Source organism: Micropterus salmoides, unplaced genomic scaffold, assembly GCF_014851395.1.
Source record: "Micropterus salmoides isolate LMB-PRFRI ecotype aquatic unplaced genomic scaffold, ASM1485139v1 Ms_hic_scaffold_1, whole genome shotgun sequence".
NCBI classification, from domain to species: domain Eukaryota; kingdom Metazoa; phylum Chordata; class Actinopteri; order Centrarchiformes; family Centrarchidae; genus Micropterus; species Micropterus salmoides.
Window position 1 is genome coordinate 24214121 of NW_024040040.1, and position 20901 is coordinate 24235021.

The 20901-nt window shown below is 41.6% G+C and overlaps 1 protein-coding gene across 1 annotated transcript in view; it reads left to right on the forward strand.

Moving 5' to 3' along the window:
* The window catches only part of cubn (cubilin (intrinsic factor-cobalamin receptor)), a gene marked incomplete in the record, with an annotated part of 148500 nt that overhangs the window by 61959 nt on the left and 65640 nt on the right, over positions 1 to 20901 (forward strand). The window contains 14 exon segments of the mRNA XM_038723011.1: positions 2241 to 2430; positions 2792 to 2952; positions 4542 to 4723; positions 7620 to 7776; positions 8477 to 8658; positions 10719 to 10878; positions 14106 to 14287; positions 16481 to 16649; positions 17712 to 17893; positions 18559 to 18715; positions 19328 to 19444; positions 19535 to 19648; positions 19736 to 19864; positions 19983 to 20115. Of these exon segments, the coding sequence (XP_038578939.1) occupies positions 2241 to 2430; positions 2792 to 2952; positions 4542 to 4723; positions 7620 to 7776; positions 8477 to 8658; positions 10719 to 10878; positions 14106 to 14287; positions 16481 to 16649; positions 17712 to 17893; positions 18559 to 18715; positions 19328 to 19444; positions 19535 to 19648; positions 19736 to 19864; positions 19983 to 20115 (2215 nt within the window).

Here is a 20901-nt window from a genome sequence, read left to right on the forward strand (position 1 = left end):
CAGTGAGAGGAGCAGGACCAGGGAGAGGAGCAGGACCAGGGAGAGGAGCAGGAGCAGTGAGAGGAGCAGGCCCAAGGAGAGGGCAAGGAAGTGGTGTAAGAATGCGTGGTGGTGGCATTCCAAGGGCTCCAAGAACAGTAGTCAGTGATGAAATTCGTGCCACTATCATTGACCATGTAATCAACCACGGTCTTTCACTAAGAGGCTGGTGAAAGAGTGCAGCCCAATTTGAGGCGGTCAACGGTTGCTTCCATTATACGCATCTTTCAACAAACCAACAGGTAAGTATTGCATTTTACATGGATTGTTTCTATTCTCACTTGACATGTCAATAAGGTCATACAGTAATGCATATGTTTAATTTTTTTGTCCCTCTAAAGAATGCAACGTCTTCCACCCTCTGGGGGAAGAGGAAAGCTCCTCAATAATGATCAAGAGCTTGCCATTGTAGAAATAGTTGTTGCAAACAATGCAATAAAACTGCGTGAAATTCAGACTAGAATTGTGGAGGACCATGAGATGTTTGATAACATCGATAGCATCAGCCTCACAACCATTACGCGGACATTGTCCAAACACAGAGTGCGGATGAAGCAGCTCTACACTGTACCCTTTGAGAGGAACAGTGAGAGAGTCAAGGAGCTACGACGACAATATGTCCAGCTATAGTGTATATTCAATTCAATGTCCAGTTCTATAAGCTTTGCACTTTGCAAGTAGGTAACCTACACAGTAATAGGTTACAGTACAGTATGGATTACAGTAATGACATGATTTACATACTTTGTTTCAGAGAGTTTTGGAATTGGAGGCCAACCAGGCCCCTCATGAATTCATTTACATAGATGAGGCAGGATTCAATCTGGCCAAAAGGCGTCGACGTGGACGAAATGTAATTGGAAAAAGGGCCACAGTTGATGTGCCAGGACAGAGAGGGGCAAACATTACCATGTGTGCAGCAATTGCAAATGCAGGATTACTCCTTCACAGATGTCAGGTTGGACCCTATAATACTGAGCGCATCCTTGCCTTTCTCAATGATCTCCACCAGCGCCTGGTTCCAGAGCAGGATCGGGAGGGTGAAAACATGAGGACCTTTGTGATTACCTGGGACAATGTGGCTTTCCATCATGCGCAAGCAATAACAACATGGTTTGAAGTTCACCCAAGACTGGTAAGTCTCTTCCTTCCACCCTATTCACCTTTCCTCCTTTTCAGCATGGAGGTGGAAGGTTTATGACCATCAGCCACATGACCAGATGTCCCTCCTTGAAGCCATGGATGCTGGCTGCAGGGACATCACAGTTCAGGATTGTCAAGGGTGGATCCGACATACCAAGCGGTTTTATCCCAGGTGCATCGCCTTGGATAATATCAGATGTGATGTTGACGAAAACATGTGGCCTAACCCTGAAGATCGCAGAGATTAGATACAGCAATGTTGTGCTTTTTTTTTTTAGTTCCCCCAATTTTTATCTGGACTTTTTGCTGTTGTTTTTTTGTTCAGAATGGTCTTGTGTGTTTCTCGAATATTTTGTTCACTGTAAGAAATACTGTAAAACTTTTTCTGTTCTATCATACCGTGTTTCTACTGTAGGAAAAAAGGAAAAAAAAAAACGGATTTGCTTTTTACTGGAATGCTTTTGAATGTGAACATTACTGTGGACATACAGTTACCAACCAAGAAATATAGTGTAAAAACGGTGGATTGCATGTTTTGCATGCAAATACCTGTAAAACTGAAACATAAAAGTCTATGTAGTTTTTGTAATGTCAACAATAGCCAGTATTTTGAAACCTGGTGTACTTTGATTGACTGCATGTACTTTGTGAAGTGAAAACAAGTGTCATTCTTTGACAGAATAATTTCATTTTGAGTCAGATTTCCAGTGTTTTGGTAAAGATAGTGTGTGCAGAGAAAAATGTGTTATATTTTGAAATGAAGAGTTAGTATATATTTAACAAAATGTGTTTTTGAGAAGAAAATTATCCATTTGGCCAATTGTGTTTTGTAGGTGTGAGTCTGTGTTAAGAGTTTAGAAAAAGTATCTGAAGTATGGGTAAGCGCTTGTTATCGACTGAAAAAAACTGTAATCGCGATTAAAAAATGTAATCGTTGCCCAGCACTAATATATATATATATATATATATATGTGTGTGTGTGTGTGTGTGTGTGTTTTAATTAAAGACAAAATAAAAACAGATTATAAGGTTTTACTTAAACCTTTCTCTCTCATCAGATTGTGGTGAAACCTTCACCTCCCCTACAGGGTCTTTCAGTTCACCCAACTACCCTGACTACTACCCCAACAATAGAGACTGTATCTTCAAGATCACTGTGCAGGTCAACATGCAGATTATGCTGAACTTCACCAACTTTGAACTGGATGGCTCCCCTCCTACTTGCAACTTAGACTTTGTGGAGATCAGGTAAAACAAGATGTAAGGTTTAAGAAGAGGAACCTTTTTCATTCTTTCCTTCTCAGAGATCAGAGCTCAGATGTGTCTATGTGCATATACATATAGACACATCTGAGCCATTTTATTTAGATAGTATTGAGAGCAATTAGGTTAGCTACAGAATAAACAGTTTTCCCCCCTGATGGGATGTCCACTTGCAAAGACAACAGCACATTTCCTCTTCTAGAAAGAGAAAAATGCAGATTGATGCAACAAAGGTCCCAGTTGGATGTGAAGCAGGAAGTCGGGGTTATATGATGTCTTTCTTTACAACTACACTACTAGACACCCAAGCGGTATGCCACTGACATTTTTCAACCGCCTCTTGCAGGGATGGTGGCTATGAGACATCTCCCCTGATTGGTAAGTTCTGTGCCGATCAGAGGCCTCCAGTCCTGGTGTCCCAAAGCAATTGTCTTTGGGTTAGATTCCACTCTGATGCCACCATCACGCACCTTGGATTCACTGCCCACTGGGACGGCACACAGACTGGTGAGTGCTTCATAGCATTGCTTTTTGATGTTTTATCTCTGGAACCTGCTCATCACTAGTGGACTTCAGATGAAACTGAGCCTTTAGCTAAATCTGGTACAGCGCATGTCTTGTGCATTGTCCCTGCTCATCATTTGCTACATTCAGTGTTGGGCAAGTAAGTTATTACTCCTTAAAAAAGTAATATATTACTTTACTTATTACTGGGTGATAAAAGTAACTTGTTATGTTACTAAAGTACTTTTCTGTGGTTTCCAGTGTTTCCCAGTTGGGGGGGGGAGACTAATATTTACAACCCAGCTATATTATAACTTTGGACAGATTTGTCCAACAGTGTTCATGAGAGAGAGAAAGAGGGAGCGAGTGAGCGAGAGGTGGTGCACGCGTATATGCTCCCCAATACAGCTCCTCAATCAAATACGATTTTAAATACGCCTAGTAAAAAAATAGAAAATCAATATGTGGCAGTCAGCGTTGATAATTATCCAAATTATAAACACTTCTTTCACTACCACCCCTTTCACCTCCGAACAAAGCAGTCTCTCCCGACTTTTTAACTAATATCAGATTCAACAGCAGCAAGGAGTATGGTTTTTACGAAATATAATGTTTCTTTACGCCACGGGCTGAAATAAAAAAATAAAGCAAGTAAATCCTGACTTTTGAACTACTATTTTTCTGCACATGTAGCCTATTTATAAGAGCAGTTACAAAACGTTACGTTAACGCCACTCTCCTGACGAGTCCAAGCATCAGTGGCAGTAGCTGCTGGAGTTTCTTTCTGCAAGTTTCACGTTGCTGTGCTGCTTTAGCAGATGCTTCAATAAATCAGATGTAGAATTGTTTGCGGTTTTTGCTGAGTTTACACTAGACGGCAATGTTATTTACATCTTAGACTGTGACACAATAATGGCAGAAGCTACTTACAGCTGTGGAAAGAACGCCTCTGTCCCTCGTTCTCCATTCTTCCTGTAGCTTTTGGCTATCAGCGGACATGAACAACAGAGTCTGGTGCCGCTGACCTGCAGAGCAGTCGTGCATGCACATCAAGGATGGTGCTTTCAGAAACGCAGTGTTACATGGATTAGTAATTGTAATAATATTACTGCTTTAGAAAAGTAATCCGTTACACTACTAGTTACTGGGAAAAGTAATAATATTAACCCAACACTGGCTATATTATATAGACGTTACCAGTAAATTCTATTCATCTGTTTTCTATATCCTGTGCAGCTTGACTGAGCTACCAAAAATTTCTACAATACTTGCTTTACTGAAGCCCAACTGAATTAATTGCACATTTTTGACCATGTTGTTTTTGACAAGAGGCTTCTCTTGTGTTGTGCGTTGCTCTTACATTAAATCGCAGCGCACCTTAGCTTTCAAACTAATGTCTCTTTCTTACCCAGAAGTGTGGACAAATCTTAAAATAGTCATCTACCAATTCTGATATAATGCCTACCCAAATGCCTAAAAGGCCTCATTCCTTTGCATCACACACACACACACACACACACACACACACACACACACACACACACACACACACACACACGTACCTGAGAATTTGATTTCATTCTTTTTCCAAGGCTGTGGAGGGATGTTGACAACTGCATCTGGGGAGTTCTCTTCCCCTAATTACCCACTGCCCTACCACCCTAATGCTGAGTGCTACTGGAACATCAGGACCAGCCAGGGAAGCCAGCTTCTCCTCTCTTTCTCTAATTTCCACCTGGAGTCCAGCTCCACCTGCTCGTATGATTACCTGGCTGTAAGTACTGTACCTTGCAGCATGTGGGTGCACTATGCATGAGTTTTAAGATGATTAGTTTACGGGCTGGATACTTGAGTACCCACTGAACATTGAGGTAGAAAAAACATTGGCATTACAGTTTTTTTCGATTGCTAAACGACAGTGAGCACAACTGGAGCTACATGTGCAAAACTCTAACTACAGTCTGCACAGCAGCAGTTCATGTGGACCAAACTCTAGTTCGTTTTTCATTGCTTGAACACAGTTTTCAAAACTCTACACACATATCCCATGACCTTAACCACAACTTGCACAACACTGTGGATTTACAGCACTTTGTTCAAATGCTAACACACTGCTGTCAAAACTGTGAACCACACATTCAAAACACAATAGATTTCAGCCTTGTGCCTTTCAAATATATATATATATAGAGGTAGAGCTCAGAAAGACTAATTTTGGAAATGGAACAAGGAAGATGGGTTCGTGGAGGGAGACAAAGAAGACAAAGAGCTGTTATTTCAGATGAAATAAGGGCTACACTTATAGACCATGTCGTGAACCATGGTCTCTCATCCATCCCTGGCAGTCCTCTGGACTTGTGTCCTCACATCCAGCATGCATGGCTTCCAAAAGAGACATTTGGTCATGTGGGTGGTGATCAAACACTTTCCACCTCCAGGCCCTTCCTCAACTCTATTGGGTTGAGGAAGGGTGAATATGCAGGCAGGTACAAAACCATAAATCTGCGATGTGCTGCAAACCAATCTGTGACTGCTGCGAGTGGTGAAAAGCAACGTTATCGCAAACTTGGGGGTTTCTTACTGGCTCCCCCTGTTCTGCTGGCACTAGCTGAGCATAGAGCTGTTCTAGGAAAGCTATAAGCCTTTCTGTGTTGTATGAGCCAATGAGTGGTGTGTTGAGAAGCAAACCATCATTGGCCATTGCAGCACACATGGTGATATTTCCCCCCCTTTGGCCTGGAACCTCCACAGTGGCCCTTTGACCTATAACATTCCTTCCTCTGCGCAGTGTTTTGGCAAGGTTAAATCCAGCTTCATCGCTAAATACAAATGAATGTGGCGTTTCCAGTGCTTCCACCTCCATTACTCTCTGAAAAACAGTAAGTGCACAGTTTTACTGTAGTAATGCTAGTGTTATTTTTACTGTAAATATTTTTTATAGCTGTGTATGTAACCTCAGACGTCTTACCGGGACATATTGGTATATTGGTTTCTCTCGAACGGTACAGTGTATAATTGTTTCATTGTAACTTGGTGTTTCTGTAGGACTCGAGCAATAGTTGTTGTGCTGACAGAATTAACATTTTCAAATATATCATTATCAGCCAGCACTCTATCTTGAATCTCCTGCAGTTTTATTGCATTGTTGACAACAACCATGTCAACAATAGCATTTTCCTGCGCATCTGAAAATATTTTTCCTCTTCCCCCTGTTGGGGGCAGCCTTTGGGTCCTGTTATAAAAATATATTTTACAGTCAAACTTACTGTAATATATATCTGTGTAAATATTCTATAATTGCAATACAAAATAAATTCCTATAATGTTTTCAATTACTGTAAGGATGTCACTCTCACCTGTTTGTATGATGGAAAATTTGCATTACAGATGCCACTGTGGATCTTTCCAGATTGGGTTGCACCCTCAACCCTGCCTCTCTCAATGAGAGACCATGGTTCACGACATGGTCTATAAGTGTAGCCCTTATTTCATCTGAAATAACAGCTCTTTGTCTTCTTTGTCTCCCTCCACGAACCCATCTTCCTTGTTCCATTTCCAAAATTAGTCTTTCTGAGCTCTACCTCTATATATATATGTATATGTGTGTGTGTGTTCACTAACAAGTCCAAAACAAGACACCTGCTTGGCCTTTCAGCTGAAATTGCAATCAGCAGTGTTTGAAAGGCACAAGGCTGAAATCTATTGTGTTTTGAATGTGTGGTTCACAGTTTTGACAGCAGTGTGTTAGCATTTGAACAAAGTGCTGTAAATCCACAGTGTTGTGCAGGTTGTGGTTAAGGTCATGGGATATGTGTGTAGAGTTTTGAAAACTGTGTTCAAGCAATGAAAAACGAACTAGAGTTTGGTCCACATGAACTGCTGCTGTGCAGACTGTAGTTAGAGTTTTGCACATGTAGCTCCAGTTGTGCTCACTGTCGTTTAGCAATCGAAAAAAACTGTAAGAGAGCTTTGGGAGACTCATGGAAAAGTGGTAACACATGTTTGAAGAGTTGGAGGTGTATAAATACAAAGTTTGTAAGAGTAGGTCCACATGAAGTTAGGATCCACATGCACATGCCTCTGTGCAGGGTGATGATACAGTCCTTTGGTTTTCACACTATTCCACTGATCAACAGTTGGTGACTGTAACGTGCCAAGAAAAATAGATTATGGGTTGTTATTTTTTATATATGAGTATACATTTACTGAGGTGCCACCAGAGTCACCAACGTTTTTTGCATTTGAAATGGCTCTTAACGTGTCACCTTGTATAGTGAGAGCACCTTCCTTTGACAGGTTGGTATAGCTTTAAGTAAAATCCCCACGTTTTGATTACATCGTCCTATTTAGCTCACTGCTGTTCTTTGTCTTGTCATTCCTGTTTAAACACCCAGGTGTTTATAACTTGCAGTTGCAGCAATATTTGGATTTGTACATTCTCTTTATTGTTTATTCATTATTTTGTCTTTGAATAATACATTTATCAGTTTAAAACTTGCTATACCAAGTCATATCTCTTCACACCAAACTAGACACCAGTTATAAGTTAATAGTACGTTATTATTATGACAAATAGGGACATATCAGTATTGTCTGCAACAGACCAGTCATTTGTGTACTTGTCACATATTTTGTTTCTGTTATTTCACAATGTGACTGTGTGTGTTCAGGTACATGACGGTAACAGCAGCAGTGCTCCACAGCTGGCCAAGTTGTGTGGCAGTCAGCCACCCAGCACCATCAGGTCTTCCAGCAATCAGCTCTACATCAAACTACGCACTGACAGCAGCATCAGCGCCGGAGGCTTCCTCGCATCATACACCTCCAGTACGGAAACAAACACACACACACACAGGCTGGCAGGATGCTGCAAAGAGTCTGCACATGCAGAGTTGTGTTATATTTTGGCAGCTTTAGAACATAAATGTTTGTGTTGCCAAATAAGGATCAAGTAAAAGTACTGTTGCTTGAAAATACCACCCAAGTAGAAGTAAAAGTAGTCATCAACATAACTGCTTGAGTATAAGCACAAAAGCATATTCTGAAAAGACATCTTGAGTCGAACACACGCAGTAGCACACACCTTCTTCTTATTCTCTCTACTTTTGTTTCATTTTCATCATGGCTATTATCTTATTGGAACTCACTTCCATAATGTTTACATATAATATCTAATTAAAATAATATTTACATAATGAGAGATAGCAGAATTACAGCATGAATAAAGAATGTAAAGAAATAAAAGCACAGATTGTTATTCATATTAAACTTCAGTAGAGTGGAAATTCAAAAGAGTCAGAAGACCGACATGTTATTTCCAATTAATTCAACACGAGAGCATTGCAATGTTGTCAATAAACCAAACAAAACCAAAATGAAGCCATTATTTAGCCATGGTCCCTATTTTCTCATGTTGACAACATATGACCCCACAGATTTTAGAACATGCTGAACTCTGCAGAGTCCAAGATATTTCATTCAGATCAGGGCTGAGATTAGTTTTTTATTTGTTGGTTGTTCGTTTCAGAATGCCAGAGTGTGCCGATCTCAGGCCAACACAGAGGAGTGGTGGAGTCACTGAACTTTCCCAACAACTACCCACACAACTCCCAGTGCAGCTGGACCATCCAGGCCAGCAGTGGAAACACCATCAACTACACCTTTATTGCCTTCCAGGTGGAGGCCAACTGTGACCGTGACTACGTCAAGGTACTCAGATACACACAATTCCACCGTATCAACTGAAAAAAATGGACCCACGACCATATCATATCATATCATTTCAGCTGGGAAGGGGAGCTGCTGTCCTCTTTTTATGTCTGCAGGGACAAAATGACCGCACCTCAGGGGTTTCCTCCACTTCTGTGAGGACTCGGCCAATAGAAACCATTTGTTTGGTTTTTTATAAGTAATTTACCGGGCTTGAGGGCTTTTTCCTTTGTTCTCCAGGCCTTTTGTTTCAGAAGGGCTGCATGGTCAGGCTTTTCCTGTTCCAGGTAGGCCTTTCTCTCGTTGTCTTTAGGCCTCCCTTTGTTCTCATGACGTGAGGCCCAACATATGGAGTAGAGTAAGCAATGGTTTTTAGCTGAAATAAAAAGCAGGTCTGTCAATCTAACAGCTGAGGCAGCTGCAGATGATTGGTTTGATGTCATCAGTGTTACTGTCAGGACATCAACACTACAGTCATTAAAAAACTTTATTGAGCACACCTGATGCCTAAAGCACAGACAGTAACAAAATATACCACCTCAAAGCGCAACCACAGAAGACAGTCGTAGCTGGGTGGACGCTCAACTTTGCTCGGTGTCACGGTGATGGTCATCATATCAGTTTGCTCACTCAGCTGCTTCAACCCAAACCCAAACTGTCAAGTGTTGCAACAAAACATTCAGAAGTTACAATGACCTTACATCAATTAGCCAATGTACAATAGAGCAATATATACAAATAAAGAAAAGAAAGCAAGATCATTCACTATACAACAAGGGCCACTAACAACATGATACAGTCCACCACATATAGAAATAAAGGCCCATCATAACAGGACTAAATAGGATAGATGTTCACTAGTCTATATGCAGCACATGAACCAAACAAAGTAGAAACACTTGCTGACATATGTAGCATAAACATGGTGTATTAAGATATAAAAATAAAGATGACCTAAAGCAGCGAAAAGTGGTGATAAATCTCAAAGAGAGGGGAAGATTCCAGTTGCAAGGTGCTTTAAAATGGTAAGCTATATGTCTGACAGCTGTGAAAAGTCTTATATATGTTGCATATCTCTGAGGGGATATGCAGAACTTAAAGGAACAAGTAATCTAAAGAAAAGCAATAATCCACAGTAATACAGCATGCAGGCAGAGAAGGGAAACAGGCAGAGACGCTCAACACTGTGCAAAGACAAACAGACAATGGGAAGATACTCACTTAAAGCAACATTATGTAAGATGTGTTTTTTTGTGTAATTCACCTCTGTCGTAGATAAGGACAGCTGAACATTATTACTTATGATGTCGTCAACTTTGCTGACAGCCAAACATCAAGCAAGAGTGACAACACAAGACACAGCAATAATACTGACTAGTCCAACAGGAAAAAGGCCGGCTCGCCGTCTGTTCTGCAGTCTTTTATTTCACCATGCTCTCGCCAATGTCCGGCAGTCTCTTACTCGGTCACTCTTTTTATCTTCTTAGCTTCCTCCATCAGTGTCCTCTTCAGTCTCTTCGTCTTTGCCATTAGCTAACGTTACATCCATAGATGCTGCTGAGCTCGGTTATGTTGCCCACTTGCTCTGGCACAGCTAGCTTGCTGAAGAGTTTCGTTGAAGTGTTATGGTGCTGTAAAGCATTATGCTGTTCTCGCAATAGAAATCCTGCATAGTGCCAGACAAAGCTTCCACGGGCCAGAGCAGCAATGATAGTGATGTCCTTCACCATGGTTACACGTCAGCGTACCATCAAACCGATTTTGAAGCTGTTAAGATACAAATACTACATCATGTTGCTATAATATACAGGTGCATCTCATTTTTTTCCCTGTAATTTATTTGAAAAAATGAAACTTTCATATATTTTAGATTCATTACATATATTTATTCATTTAGCTGACGCTTCCAAAGCGACTTACAATTGCTTTTTTTTTCTGCTTATGGTTTTGTAGCATTATATTGTTGTTATTTTTGTCAACTCATACTGTACAGATATATTTTTGTGACTATGTATTAAACTCCCCACTCATACCACTTTCTCCAAATATTACTGTCCTAGCTCTATAATGGCCCTAATGCACAAGCCACTTTGATTGGTACGTTCTGTGGATACTCACCCCCACCAGCCAGCAGCACCACAAGCTCAGCCCTCACCGTGGTGTTCGGATCCGACTCCTCTGTGTCCATGTCTGGCTGGCAGATGATGTGGTACCAGAATGGTAAGAGGGGAATTTTGTTTGTTGTTGTGGGCCAAGCCAGATCAACAGGATGACTACACATAGTACTCGCTAAAAGTTTACAATTCAAAATATGCAAGGAGCACATAAGACATGATTTGGTGATAAATTTAGATACTCCAGTTGTCAGTTTGAAGAATAAGGGCTCTGTTGTTGTGAGTCAATGGGATTTTAGGTGGCTGTAACAAGAGTCACCAGAGTAAATGTAGATGCTGGTAAACTCATGATACCATAATTGTAATATTTTTTCTGTGTGATTTTATGTCAACTGGTTAAAGAATGAAAGTAAAGTGAACAAAAAAAAAAATTAGCTTGGATATTTTCAGAGATTATAATATTATATTTATATATATATATATATATATATATATATATATATATATATATGTAGCAGACCTAAATGTTATAGTTTTTTAAATAAATTTATGAGAATTGATACCCAATTATGAATTTTTAAGATTCATAAAGTTAGTGTTCCTCGTTAAGGCCACCACCGGAGTCGTTATAGTCCTAGAGTCTCCGGACCTCTAGGTAGTTTTAATAATTATACAATTATTACTAGTGATCAGTTAGTTAATAATCGCTCAATTATCTTAAATCAGTCAGTCAGTCTCATATCTAATGGGTCAATTCTCTTGGCAGGGACTAGAAATAGGCAACACACACAGCTCTTGATTATATGACAGTGAATTTATTCTCTAACTAAGGTGATAAAAAGACGGTTGGATACAGGGAACATAAACATTTGCTGAACAATGAGCCTGGAGGTTCGATTGTGGGAAGCATTTGACTCATACGGCATAGAAGAACTAATGAAAGTAAACTAATGCTATGATTTTAGGAGTTAAAATGGACATCTGATCACAGAACGTGTGTTAAGTCTTACTGCTTGTCGACATCCTGCTTTTGGCCTGTTGCACGGGTCCCACGCTAGCTGCCGATCCTGGCTTTTGCTAGGGATTCTCCGGGGTTTTCCGTGTCTGATTGAAAACGCCTCCTCCGTCTGGCAATTCGGCTGTTTTCAGGTTTCCTTCGTTGTAGCTGGCGAGCCCATGTGGCTTGGTCTGACCTCAGTGAAGTTGGCTTGACGAAGAAGGCTAAAAATGGAACTTGGTCGTTCCTGAATTAGTCCAGTGTAACTTAACGGACTCATAACTTTAACAAACAAAAGAAATAAAGAAAATAAAACAAACTGAAGGGCAGATCGATGTCTCGGCACTTCAGGTGTGTAGCTTCAGGTGAACAAAAGGCCGGTCTCGCTGGCCGAGTCTGGGCGTTGCCTGGCGAGGCACGCCACACGTGTGCCGAAGCGTCCAGGGAGCTCGAGCAGAGCAGCGGAGAGAGCAAGAAGCGAAGAGAAACGCATGTCACTCTTTTGTTGCCTGTGGCGTGGTTCCCCAGGAGGCGTCTCAGGTTTCCCGAGGGACTGCCTTTCTAAACTTAATGTCTAAAAAGAAATCTATTTGCGCATATTATAATCAAATATCTTCCACAATCGAACCTCAATGGTTGAACGGTTGTACTGTCCTAAAGCATTTGGTAACAGGAAACAATTGTCACATTATTGGTCAGGATATTTATACATTTAACGGCATTTCCAACGAGGGCATGTAATACTTATTTCGTCCACTTGGGGGAGCTCAGGTTACATGAGGAAAGCTTGGATCACATTAGATGAAGGAGTGTCTTGCTGAAAATAAAAACACTGCATAAGTAACTTCTTTTCAGCACTAATATCAACAACGGATAGCAACAACAGTTAACATAACTACTCAAATAGAGGCAAACGTAATCAGGTAACTAAAGATTTAATTAAACTTAATTAAATGCTTTGAGTCTTTGGAGACTGCAGTCCTTAGCCATTCAAAGTTCGGCTGTCCTGGATTGTGTCACACCTAGGTGAGACAAGGAGTATCCCTTTGATGTGGTAATAAAACAAAGAATAAGGTCAGTTGACACGGAAACATGTGTGGTGGGCCAGTTTTGATAGGCTATTTAGGGAAATGCCGATGGCTGGTTCGTGTCCCTTTGTCAGTTTAACAGTCAGGCCCCGCGTTATCAGCTTCGGAATCAAAAAGATGCCAGTTTTATGGTGGGGCTAGCACTTAGAGAAAGCAACTTTGACCCCTCCCCTTCTTCTCTGGGGAGGAGAAAGGAATTTAGAGTAGTTCCAAGTTTATTCAATATAAAATGCACAAATCCACACCGTTGTTCACTACATATATATATAAGGGCTGGGCACGTTAACGCATTATTAGCGCTTATTAATTAACGCGGACAATTATTTTATCGAACGTTAACTTAGTACACATACAGTCAAACCATGGGTCACAGGAGGGGCGGGATGTTGATCAGCCTGCAAATCACCCACCCAAACAAGCAGTGGAGGGAGGCTTCGGCAGACTACACTGTCGTCTTTTTTCCATATTTTTCCACCCGCGATCTGTTATCATGGCAGCAGGTGAGCCGCTTGCTTGTTAATGACGCAGCCTATCACACCCTGTGTTCAATGTTGCTGAAGTCTGTGCGAGTGAACACACGCACCGACCCCACTAGTCCCCCCCCCCATGCCATCGTCCATCCCGATGTTTCAATGTAGTTTTGTAGACATCGTCCCAACCCTACTGAACAGACTGTTTCTGCTGCTCCCTGATAAGACACGTGCAAGAAAATCATGCGATTAATCGCGATAAAATATTTTGATCGTTGCCCAGCACTATTATATATATATATATATATATATATATATATATATAATATTGTGTTCCAGTGCTACAGAACCAGGTGTGCCGGGTCTTGTCATTCTTGGCACCGAGATTTCAGTACACCCTCTTCTGCAGCTCTTCTCCCACTGGGCACATGTTGAATCACCAAAATACCGAACAGGCAAAGGCGAGGAAATACTTTGTAGCTTCAGGAATCCAGAGCAGTGCTATGCTCCTTGCCATGCACTGGTACCAAAGCTGAGCGCTTAAAGTGCGGACGAAATCATCCAATAGTTTCACATGCTCTAATATCAGATGAACTGAGATGTCAATTCTGGTTCATGTCAGCGTGGGACACCCTGTGATTGATTGACCTCCTTGTTGCTTTGAAATGCACAGCAGTCATTTTTTGAGCCTGGATCATCACTTTATTAACATATTGTCTGGTTTACTTGGTTAGATCAGACTCTTTTGTGCGCTCTGGCTTTGTGTGTGTCCCTGCAGGTTGTGGTGGGGAGCTCTCTGGACCCAGTGGCTCCTTCAACAGTCCAGACTATCCCAACAGGTATCCAGAAAACAGGGAGTGTATCTGGTACATCACCACATCAGCTCGCAGCAGCGTCACCTTCACTATCCATGAGTTTGATGTGGAGTTCCACCAAGACTGCAACTATGATGTGCTGGAAGTAAGATATGGACCCGTCTCTCTGCTGGCTTCCACTCTTTCTCTCTAGTGCTAGTGTACCATGCATAGTTCATAAAATACTGTTGCTCTAGGTACGAGAAACAGGTCATTTCTGTAGCCAGAGATTCACATACTGTACATACAGAATGTCCACAGTATAGTGTTTGGAAAGAAAATCAGAGAAGTAGTTGGTGACACAATGTGCCACTTCCCTGAGCTTTTCTTTCGGGACACAAATTTGTGAATCCTACTATGGCGAAGGCATGAGCCGCCCTACTCTGCTTCTGATTGTCTCAGCCTGATGATGATGTTTTTCACGTAGCCCTCACTAAAAGAACAGGGCTATAATATTTCCTCTAAATGCAGTCCATCTGTTTACAGTAGCACCTCATTAATTCATGAATTAATAGTTTGTATGTTTATAACCACCAGTAACTGTCTGGTTAATTTGACTATTATTATTATTATTGAATATTAGCGAGGTCTGATGAATCAGTGGCAGTCTGTCCATTGTTTTTTGTTGAGTCATGGCTACTATTTCAAACATTGTGTTTATTCTATTCAAGGTGTGGCATTAACTTACAGCAGGGTTACACTGTGATTGGACTGCTAGCTGCGTTCACATCTCTTTCATCCACCAAAGAGGCTGCATCTCAGTGGCTACACTTTGACTGGACTGGTTAACAATATCAAGCTATGCTGCCTATGCTTTGAACAGATGGACTGCATTTAGAAGAAATTAACAATTTGGAGCTAATTTGTCAGCAGAAACCTCTTGTTCTTTCAGTGAAGGCCACGTTAGAAACATCACCATCAGGCTGAGCCAGTCAGAGGCAGAGTAGAGCAAATTTGCTTCAAGGACTGTCCAGTAGGGGCTATCCATAACCCATAACAGCTATTTGTTATGTGAAGACTGTTGTGTTGACATATTGGCTAATAAATGTAGTATGCAGGGATTGACATTAACACCCGCCACATAACATCTAGTGCAAGTCACTGCCACTAGTCACTTTGGTGTGTTGAAAAATGCATTTGAAATAACAAACGAATTGCAATTTGACACTACGACACTACAACTCCAATGAGTACTACCTGCACATAGTGTTTGCTCATTGTTTGCTCATTGGTCCATTCGTGAAGCCTATTGCCTTGACTGACGACACTGTAAACAAGTTGACGCTGTGGAGATTAAACTAGCGGACTGGCCGTCAGACTGAGGGCTGTTCTAGCCTGTTGTTAATTATCAACTTGACCAGCGGCAGCGATAGCAAGCTTTTTTATAACAGGAGAATCCACACAACATTGTGCATCACTCCGCTCGAGGTACGCCACATATGACATCCAGACTTTTGTCAAACGAGAATAGGCCTTTAAAATTGAATCTGTCACAGGGCAACCACAGTCCCTCAGACCTGTAGACTGTCAGCCTCCCTTCTTGTTTTAACCTGATGCGTGGTATGATTCATTCATTCACTCATTCATCACATGCGACTGGTCGCACGCATATACACATCAACACAGCGGTCAGTCAGTGTGTGAGTGTGCGTAATAAAAATGCACAGGAGAACAAGAGAAAGAGAAAAGGAGAAAAGAGCCGTTACATGCATAAAATTACAGATATCTTCATGATTAAGGGACATGGTGGTGTTTAAAAAAGAAAATAACATAAACTACTAGCAGAGCTGCCCTCATATCACATCATATCGTCATATCACAACTAGGCTACCTTTCCAGAGTTAATTCTATGTTTTATTATAGCCTAAGTACTCATGCCATAGGAAAGCAGATGATGCGTTTGCATAGGAATAATCTGGAAAATAAAGACCTGTGTTCTCATTTCAGGTGGAAGCAGGCCTATCTCCAGTTACTCAAAGCTACCAGAGATTCATGATGATAAACATAAATCCAGTCAAACAAGACAAGTAATCCAAAAGTGCACAAAAATCCTGTTTTAATTGTGGACTTCTTCTTAGACAAAAATAATTTGTGGTTCTACTGAAAATGCTGTGTGGCTAGTAACTTTGGAAAACCACTAGCCACAATGACTAGTGAGCAAAAAAGTCAAGCCCTGGTGGTATAGCTCAGTAAATGAATCAGTAGTGGAACTGGTCAATATTCAGAATAAAATGGCTTCTTTTTGAAACTGTGAGCATTACAGTTGGCATGTTGACCATTACTTTTGATATCCCCTCAGGTGTATGGAGGCCCAAATCTGTTGGCCCCTCAGCTGGCCAAGCTCTGCAGCACCACGTCCAGCCCAATGCATGTCTCCAGCACCGGCAACCTGCTCACGGTGCGCTTCAAGTCAGACGCCTACGTCAGTGGACGAGGTTTCAATGCAAGCTGGGCTGAAGTTCAGGGAGGTGGGTGGACCACCGAGTGCATGCCCATTTACTGTGTGTGCAATTAGCTCAGTTGGTAGTGCACAGGAGTCCCGTTCGGAGGGTTGTGTATTCAATCATCTCTTGCTGCTATAATTTTCTTCTTCTTTTTTTTCAACAAATTCGTTGTGAAGAGACTGTATTACATATCACAATTAAGCATGCACAGGAGTGTGTACATCCCGGCAAAACTTAAACATGCGAAAGAACAAAAGACTAAACCTAGCCCCCGAAACACAAAACCCTAAACATGACAAGATGAAATAAAGCTTATAGAAACACAGAACCCAAAACCAAAGCCCATTCCTAACAGAGCAGAGTGTCTCTGAGCGAGGGGGACACTGACTCTAAATGCAGGCATGCAGAGTAACGCTCGACCTGCAGCTTGATCAAGGACCCAATTATATGAGATTATTTTAATGGGCTTTAATGCATCATTGGAATAATAGATAAATAGATCCAGGGCTATTTTTATATTATTCTTATTTTTCATTTAAAAAAAGTCTTTTTGAGATCTTTTAAAAAAACATCCGGGGATCGAAGGCCCAGGCCTAACGATGCTTATGGGCCCTAGTGTTTGTTAAGTGTTGAACATAGGATACAAAACAAAATCTGATTAGTCATCACTAATCTGGAAGAATATTCATTTACAGTCAGGAGGTAAACCTAGGAAAGGCATTCTGGTTCTAGGTAAAGGAGGCATTGCCCTCCTTTTAATATTGTGTTTGTGTTTAAATATAATATTGATAATTTAATTTGATTTGTTCCTATATTTCAAACTTAGATCTGTTTAAAAACTCTAAAAGTCAAACAGGGCCGTGATCACATAGAACCTCCATTTAGTTTAGTGCGTGGTGGCCAGTACCCAAGAAACAAAATCTGTACAGTAAATGTATATCATACTCTAAGGTTTCAGTTATCGGTATGAAACACAGGAGAAACATGTGTCTCAGATTACTAGAAAGATAGATTGGGACACAGACTTCATGTAACCCGGCAGCCCTGTGAGTGAACTTTTATCAACTGTCCCCTGTCTCCCTGCAGGATGTGGAGGCCCAGTCACAGCTCCATCAGGGGAGATCCATTCTCCTTTGTATCCCAGCAGCTATCCCAACAATGCGGACTGTTCCTGGGTCATCAGTGTGGATCCCAACCACCGTGTCTTCTTCAACTTTTCCAACCTGGACATTGAATACCATAGCAACTGCTCCTGGGACTATGTGGCTGTGAGGGACTGATTTAGGAACAGTGAATTTGTAGTTCAAGAGCGTTGTGCCAAGGCACTTTTGTGTTGTCGCTGACCTACTAGAGCTCCAGGCACCACGTTATATGTATTTTCTAAGAGGTTCATAAATGCAAGTGGTTGCATGTGGGTTAGTTACAGCCTAAATCAGTGATGGAGGTTCAATTCTGGGGAACAGATTCAGCCTGTCCAGTGAATGAAATACATTTACATAGCAAGTGACTTACTGTACTACCACTACTTCCTGCAAAACCTGGATGGAATCATCCCGAGGCTCTGATTTCTGTGGAAGTTACAGTATGGACAGTGTGGTGGCAATTAGCAGAAGCTGTTTTAAAGCCCCTGCATGACTAAGCTGTAATTACAGAAAGTAAGTCGTTGCCTTAGTTTGGGCTGTGTCGTCCACTAACTGCAGAGTTTTTGGTTTTATCCTCGGCTCCTGAAGGGCAGGTCAGGGCATGGTAGTTACACTGTCTTCAGTGTGTGAGTGTGTGTGTGTCAATGGGTGGAGGAGAGGCAAGGTGTACAGCGATTTGTCCCTTAAGCTAGAAAGCTCTATATAAATTTAGTCCATTAACCAGTGACCAATTATGCTGCAGTGCTTGTGCTTAACATTTGGCTGAAACCAAATTGTCTGTCCCTTCGTAGATCTATGATGGTCCAACCAGATCTTCTCCTCTGCTTGCACATGTGTGTGGCACCAGTCTTCCTCCCTCCATCACCTCCACCCAGAACACCATCTATGTTCGCTTTAGGTCCGACTCCAGTCGCAGCCACCGTGGCTTCAGCGCTCGCTTCTCTGAGGGTGGGTCTCCTTTAACATGGGTGAAATTTCACACCACAACCGACTGCTGTACTGTGAACATGAGGCTGCACAAAGCGCATTACCGATCTCAGACGAGGTGGAATGACTATAAGAGCATTCCACTTTCCAAGACTGAAGATATTGCAATGTTGAAATGAAAACACATGAGCCGTCCCTGTGGGGCAGATTGCAGGTTATATAATTAAAGAGGCTCAATCAGATCATAAAAGCAGACTGGCAGAGATCGGCATATTGTGACTTGTGTTCTGATAAACTTTAATTTGAACTTGACTTTCAAATAACTGCACTCTTTATACTTTGTTACTGCATTGTGAGAAATCAGCAGTATTAATCAGTCCATTTATATAACAACGTACTCACCACCAGCGTCATTTTAGAGACTGGACACAAGCAGTCAGGTTTACACAGCTTTACAATAACGCATTGCTTGATGCAATCATTCTGTAAGTCTTCATCTGTTGCACTAGCGAAGTCATGCTCCATGCCACACTGTAGGTACTGTAGATCGACCGGCTCAAACTGTATATTCTGGTGGCCGAGGGGTGGAAGACGCTAACATTGTTATTTTGTTTGTTTGTTGGTTTTCAACAGCTTGTGGTGCAACCATCATAACAGACAATGTTGGTGGGGCCATTGCATCGCCATGGTACCCACGACCATACCCACCCAATCAGAACTGTAGTTGGATCATTAGAGCACAGGAACCATGTGAGTTGTGTGTTAGTCCCTCAGACTAGAAACCCTTATTATTGTATACATGGTGTCCTTTTCACATTTGACTTGTCTTTCTGTGGCCAGTCATCCATGTGAGCCTGTCCTTCACTGACTTTGAGTTAGAGATGATCGACTCCAACTGTTCCCATGATGCTGTGAGGATCCTGGATGGAGACAACTACCAGGCACCTGCCATAGGTAGCTAACTTTGTGTCTGAAAGAGAGACAGAGAGAGACAACGAGAGAGAGAGTTGTGAATTAAAATGTAATATAATATTTTGTCAGGGCGTTACTGTGGCTTGGAAATGCCTCACCCAGCAACATCCTTCAGTAACTCTTTGGTGGTCAACTTCATCTCCGACCACTCCGTCTCCAGGAAAGGGTTCAGAGCCACCTACTCGGCATCCACCTCCAGTAAGTCATACTGGGACGTTTTCTCACAGTTCTAGCTGGACCACTGCAAATGCAGAATAATTCTTTTCTCATGCACACACACTGACAGGAACTCACCTTTCTCACCTGTTTTGCTTAGGTTGTGGAGGAGATCTGGTGATGGAGAGTGGTGCGTTTAACAGTCCTAACTATCCAGATGCTTATCCGCCTAATGTGGAGTGTGTGTGGACCATCAGAAGCTCACCAGGGAACCGTCTCCAGCTTTCATTTATGTTAGTCAGTTTGAGTTCATGACCTTGGGAGCACATATCTGTGGTGAAATATTCTAAACTTAAACTTCACGTAGTAGTTTCTTCTGGAGCTTTCGACAGTGTCCCACAACGTTCTTCAGAAAATGAACCTGCTCAGTTGTCATTACATGACTGAAGTTCATAAGAAGTGATCATGTACCCCTTTCTCTGCTGTCTCAGTGTATGATGTGTGTCAGAACACCTGTTGTTTTCAGTGTAAAATCCTACATACCTGCAGAACACTAACTCCTGAAAAGCAGCAGTTTTATCATATTCCCTCGCCGGACTGACAGTCCAGCTACTGTACACTGGCTACTACTTCTGTGTGGTGCATCCGATGTGTGCCCAGTTAAATGACACAGAACTACACGATGCATTCAGGGGTCTTTCACTGCCAGCCATTCTCACTTACAGCAGAGAGAAGAAAGAAAGAGGTCCATCATGGCTAAGCAAAAACAGTGAGCCGGTGGAAACCTTGGTAGAGGATCCGCAATTATTGATTTTCTTTATTGTTTCCAGATCTGAAGGTGATGTCTTCAGATGACTCGCCCAGCAGTTCAAACTCAAAGATATATTCAGTTTCTAATGAAACAAAACAAAAGCTGCCAAATCCTCAATATTGAGTAGCTGAAGTGAGAAAGTGTGGCATTTATGTCTAATAAATATCTAAAAAAATATGATTTATCAATATTGCTGGCTATGCATTTTTGTTATTAATTTTATGTTAATCAACTAATCTGAGCATTCTCCATCCCACCTGAAGCTTGG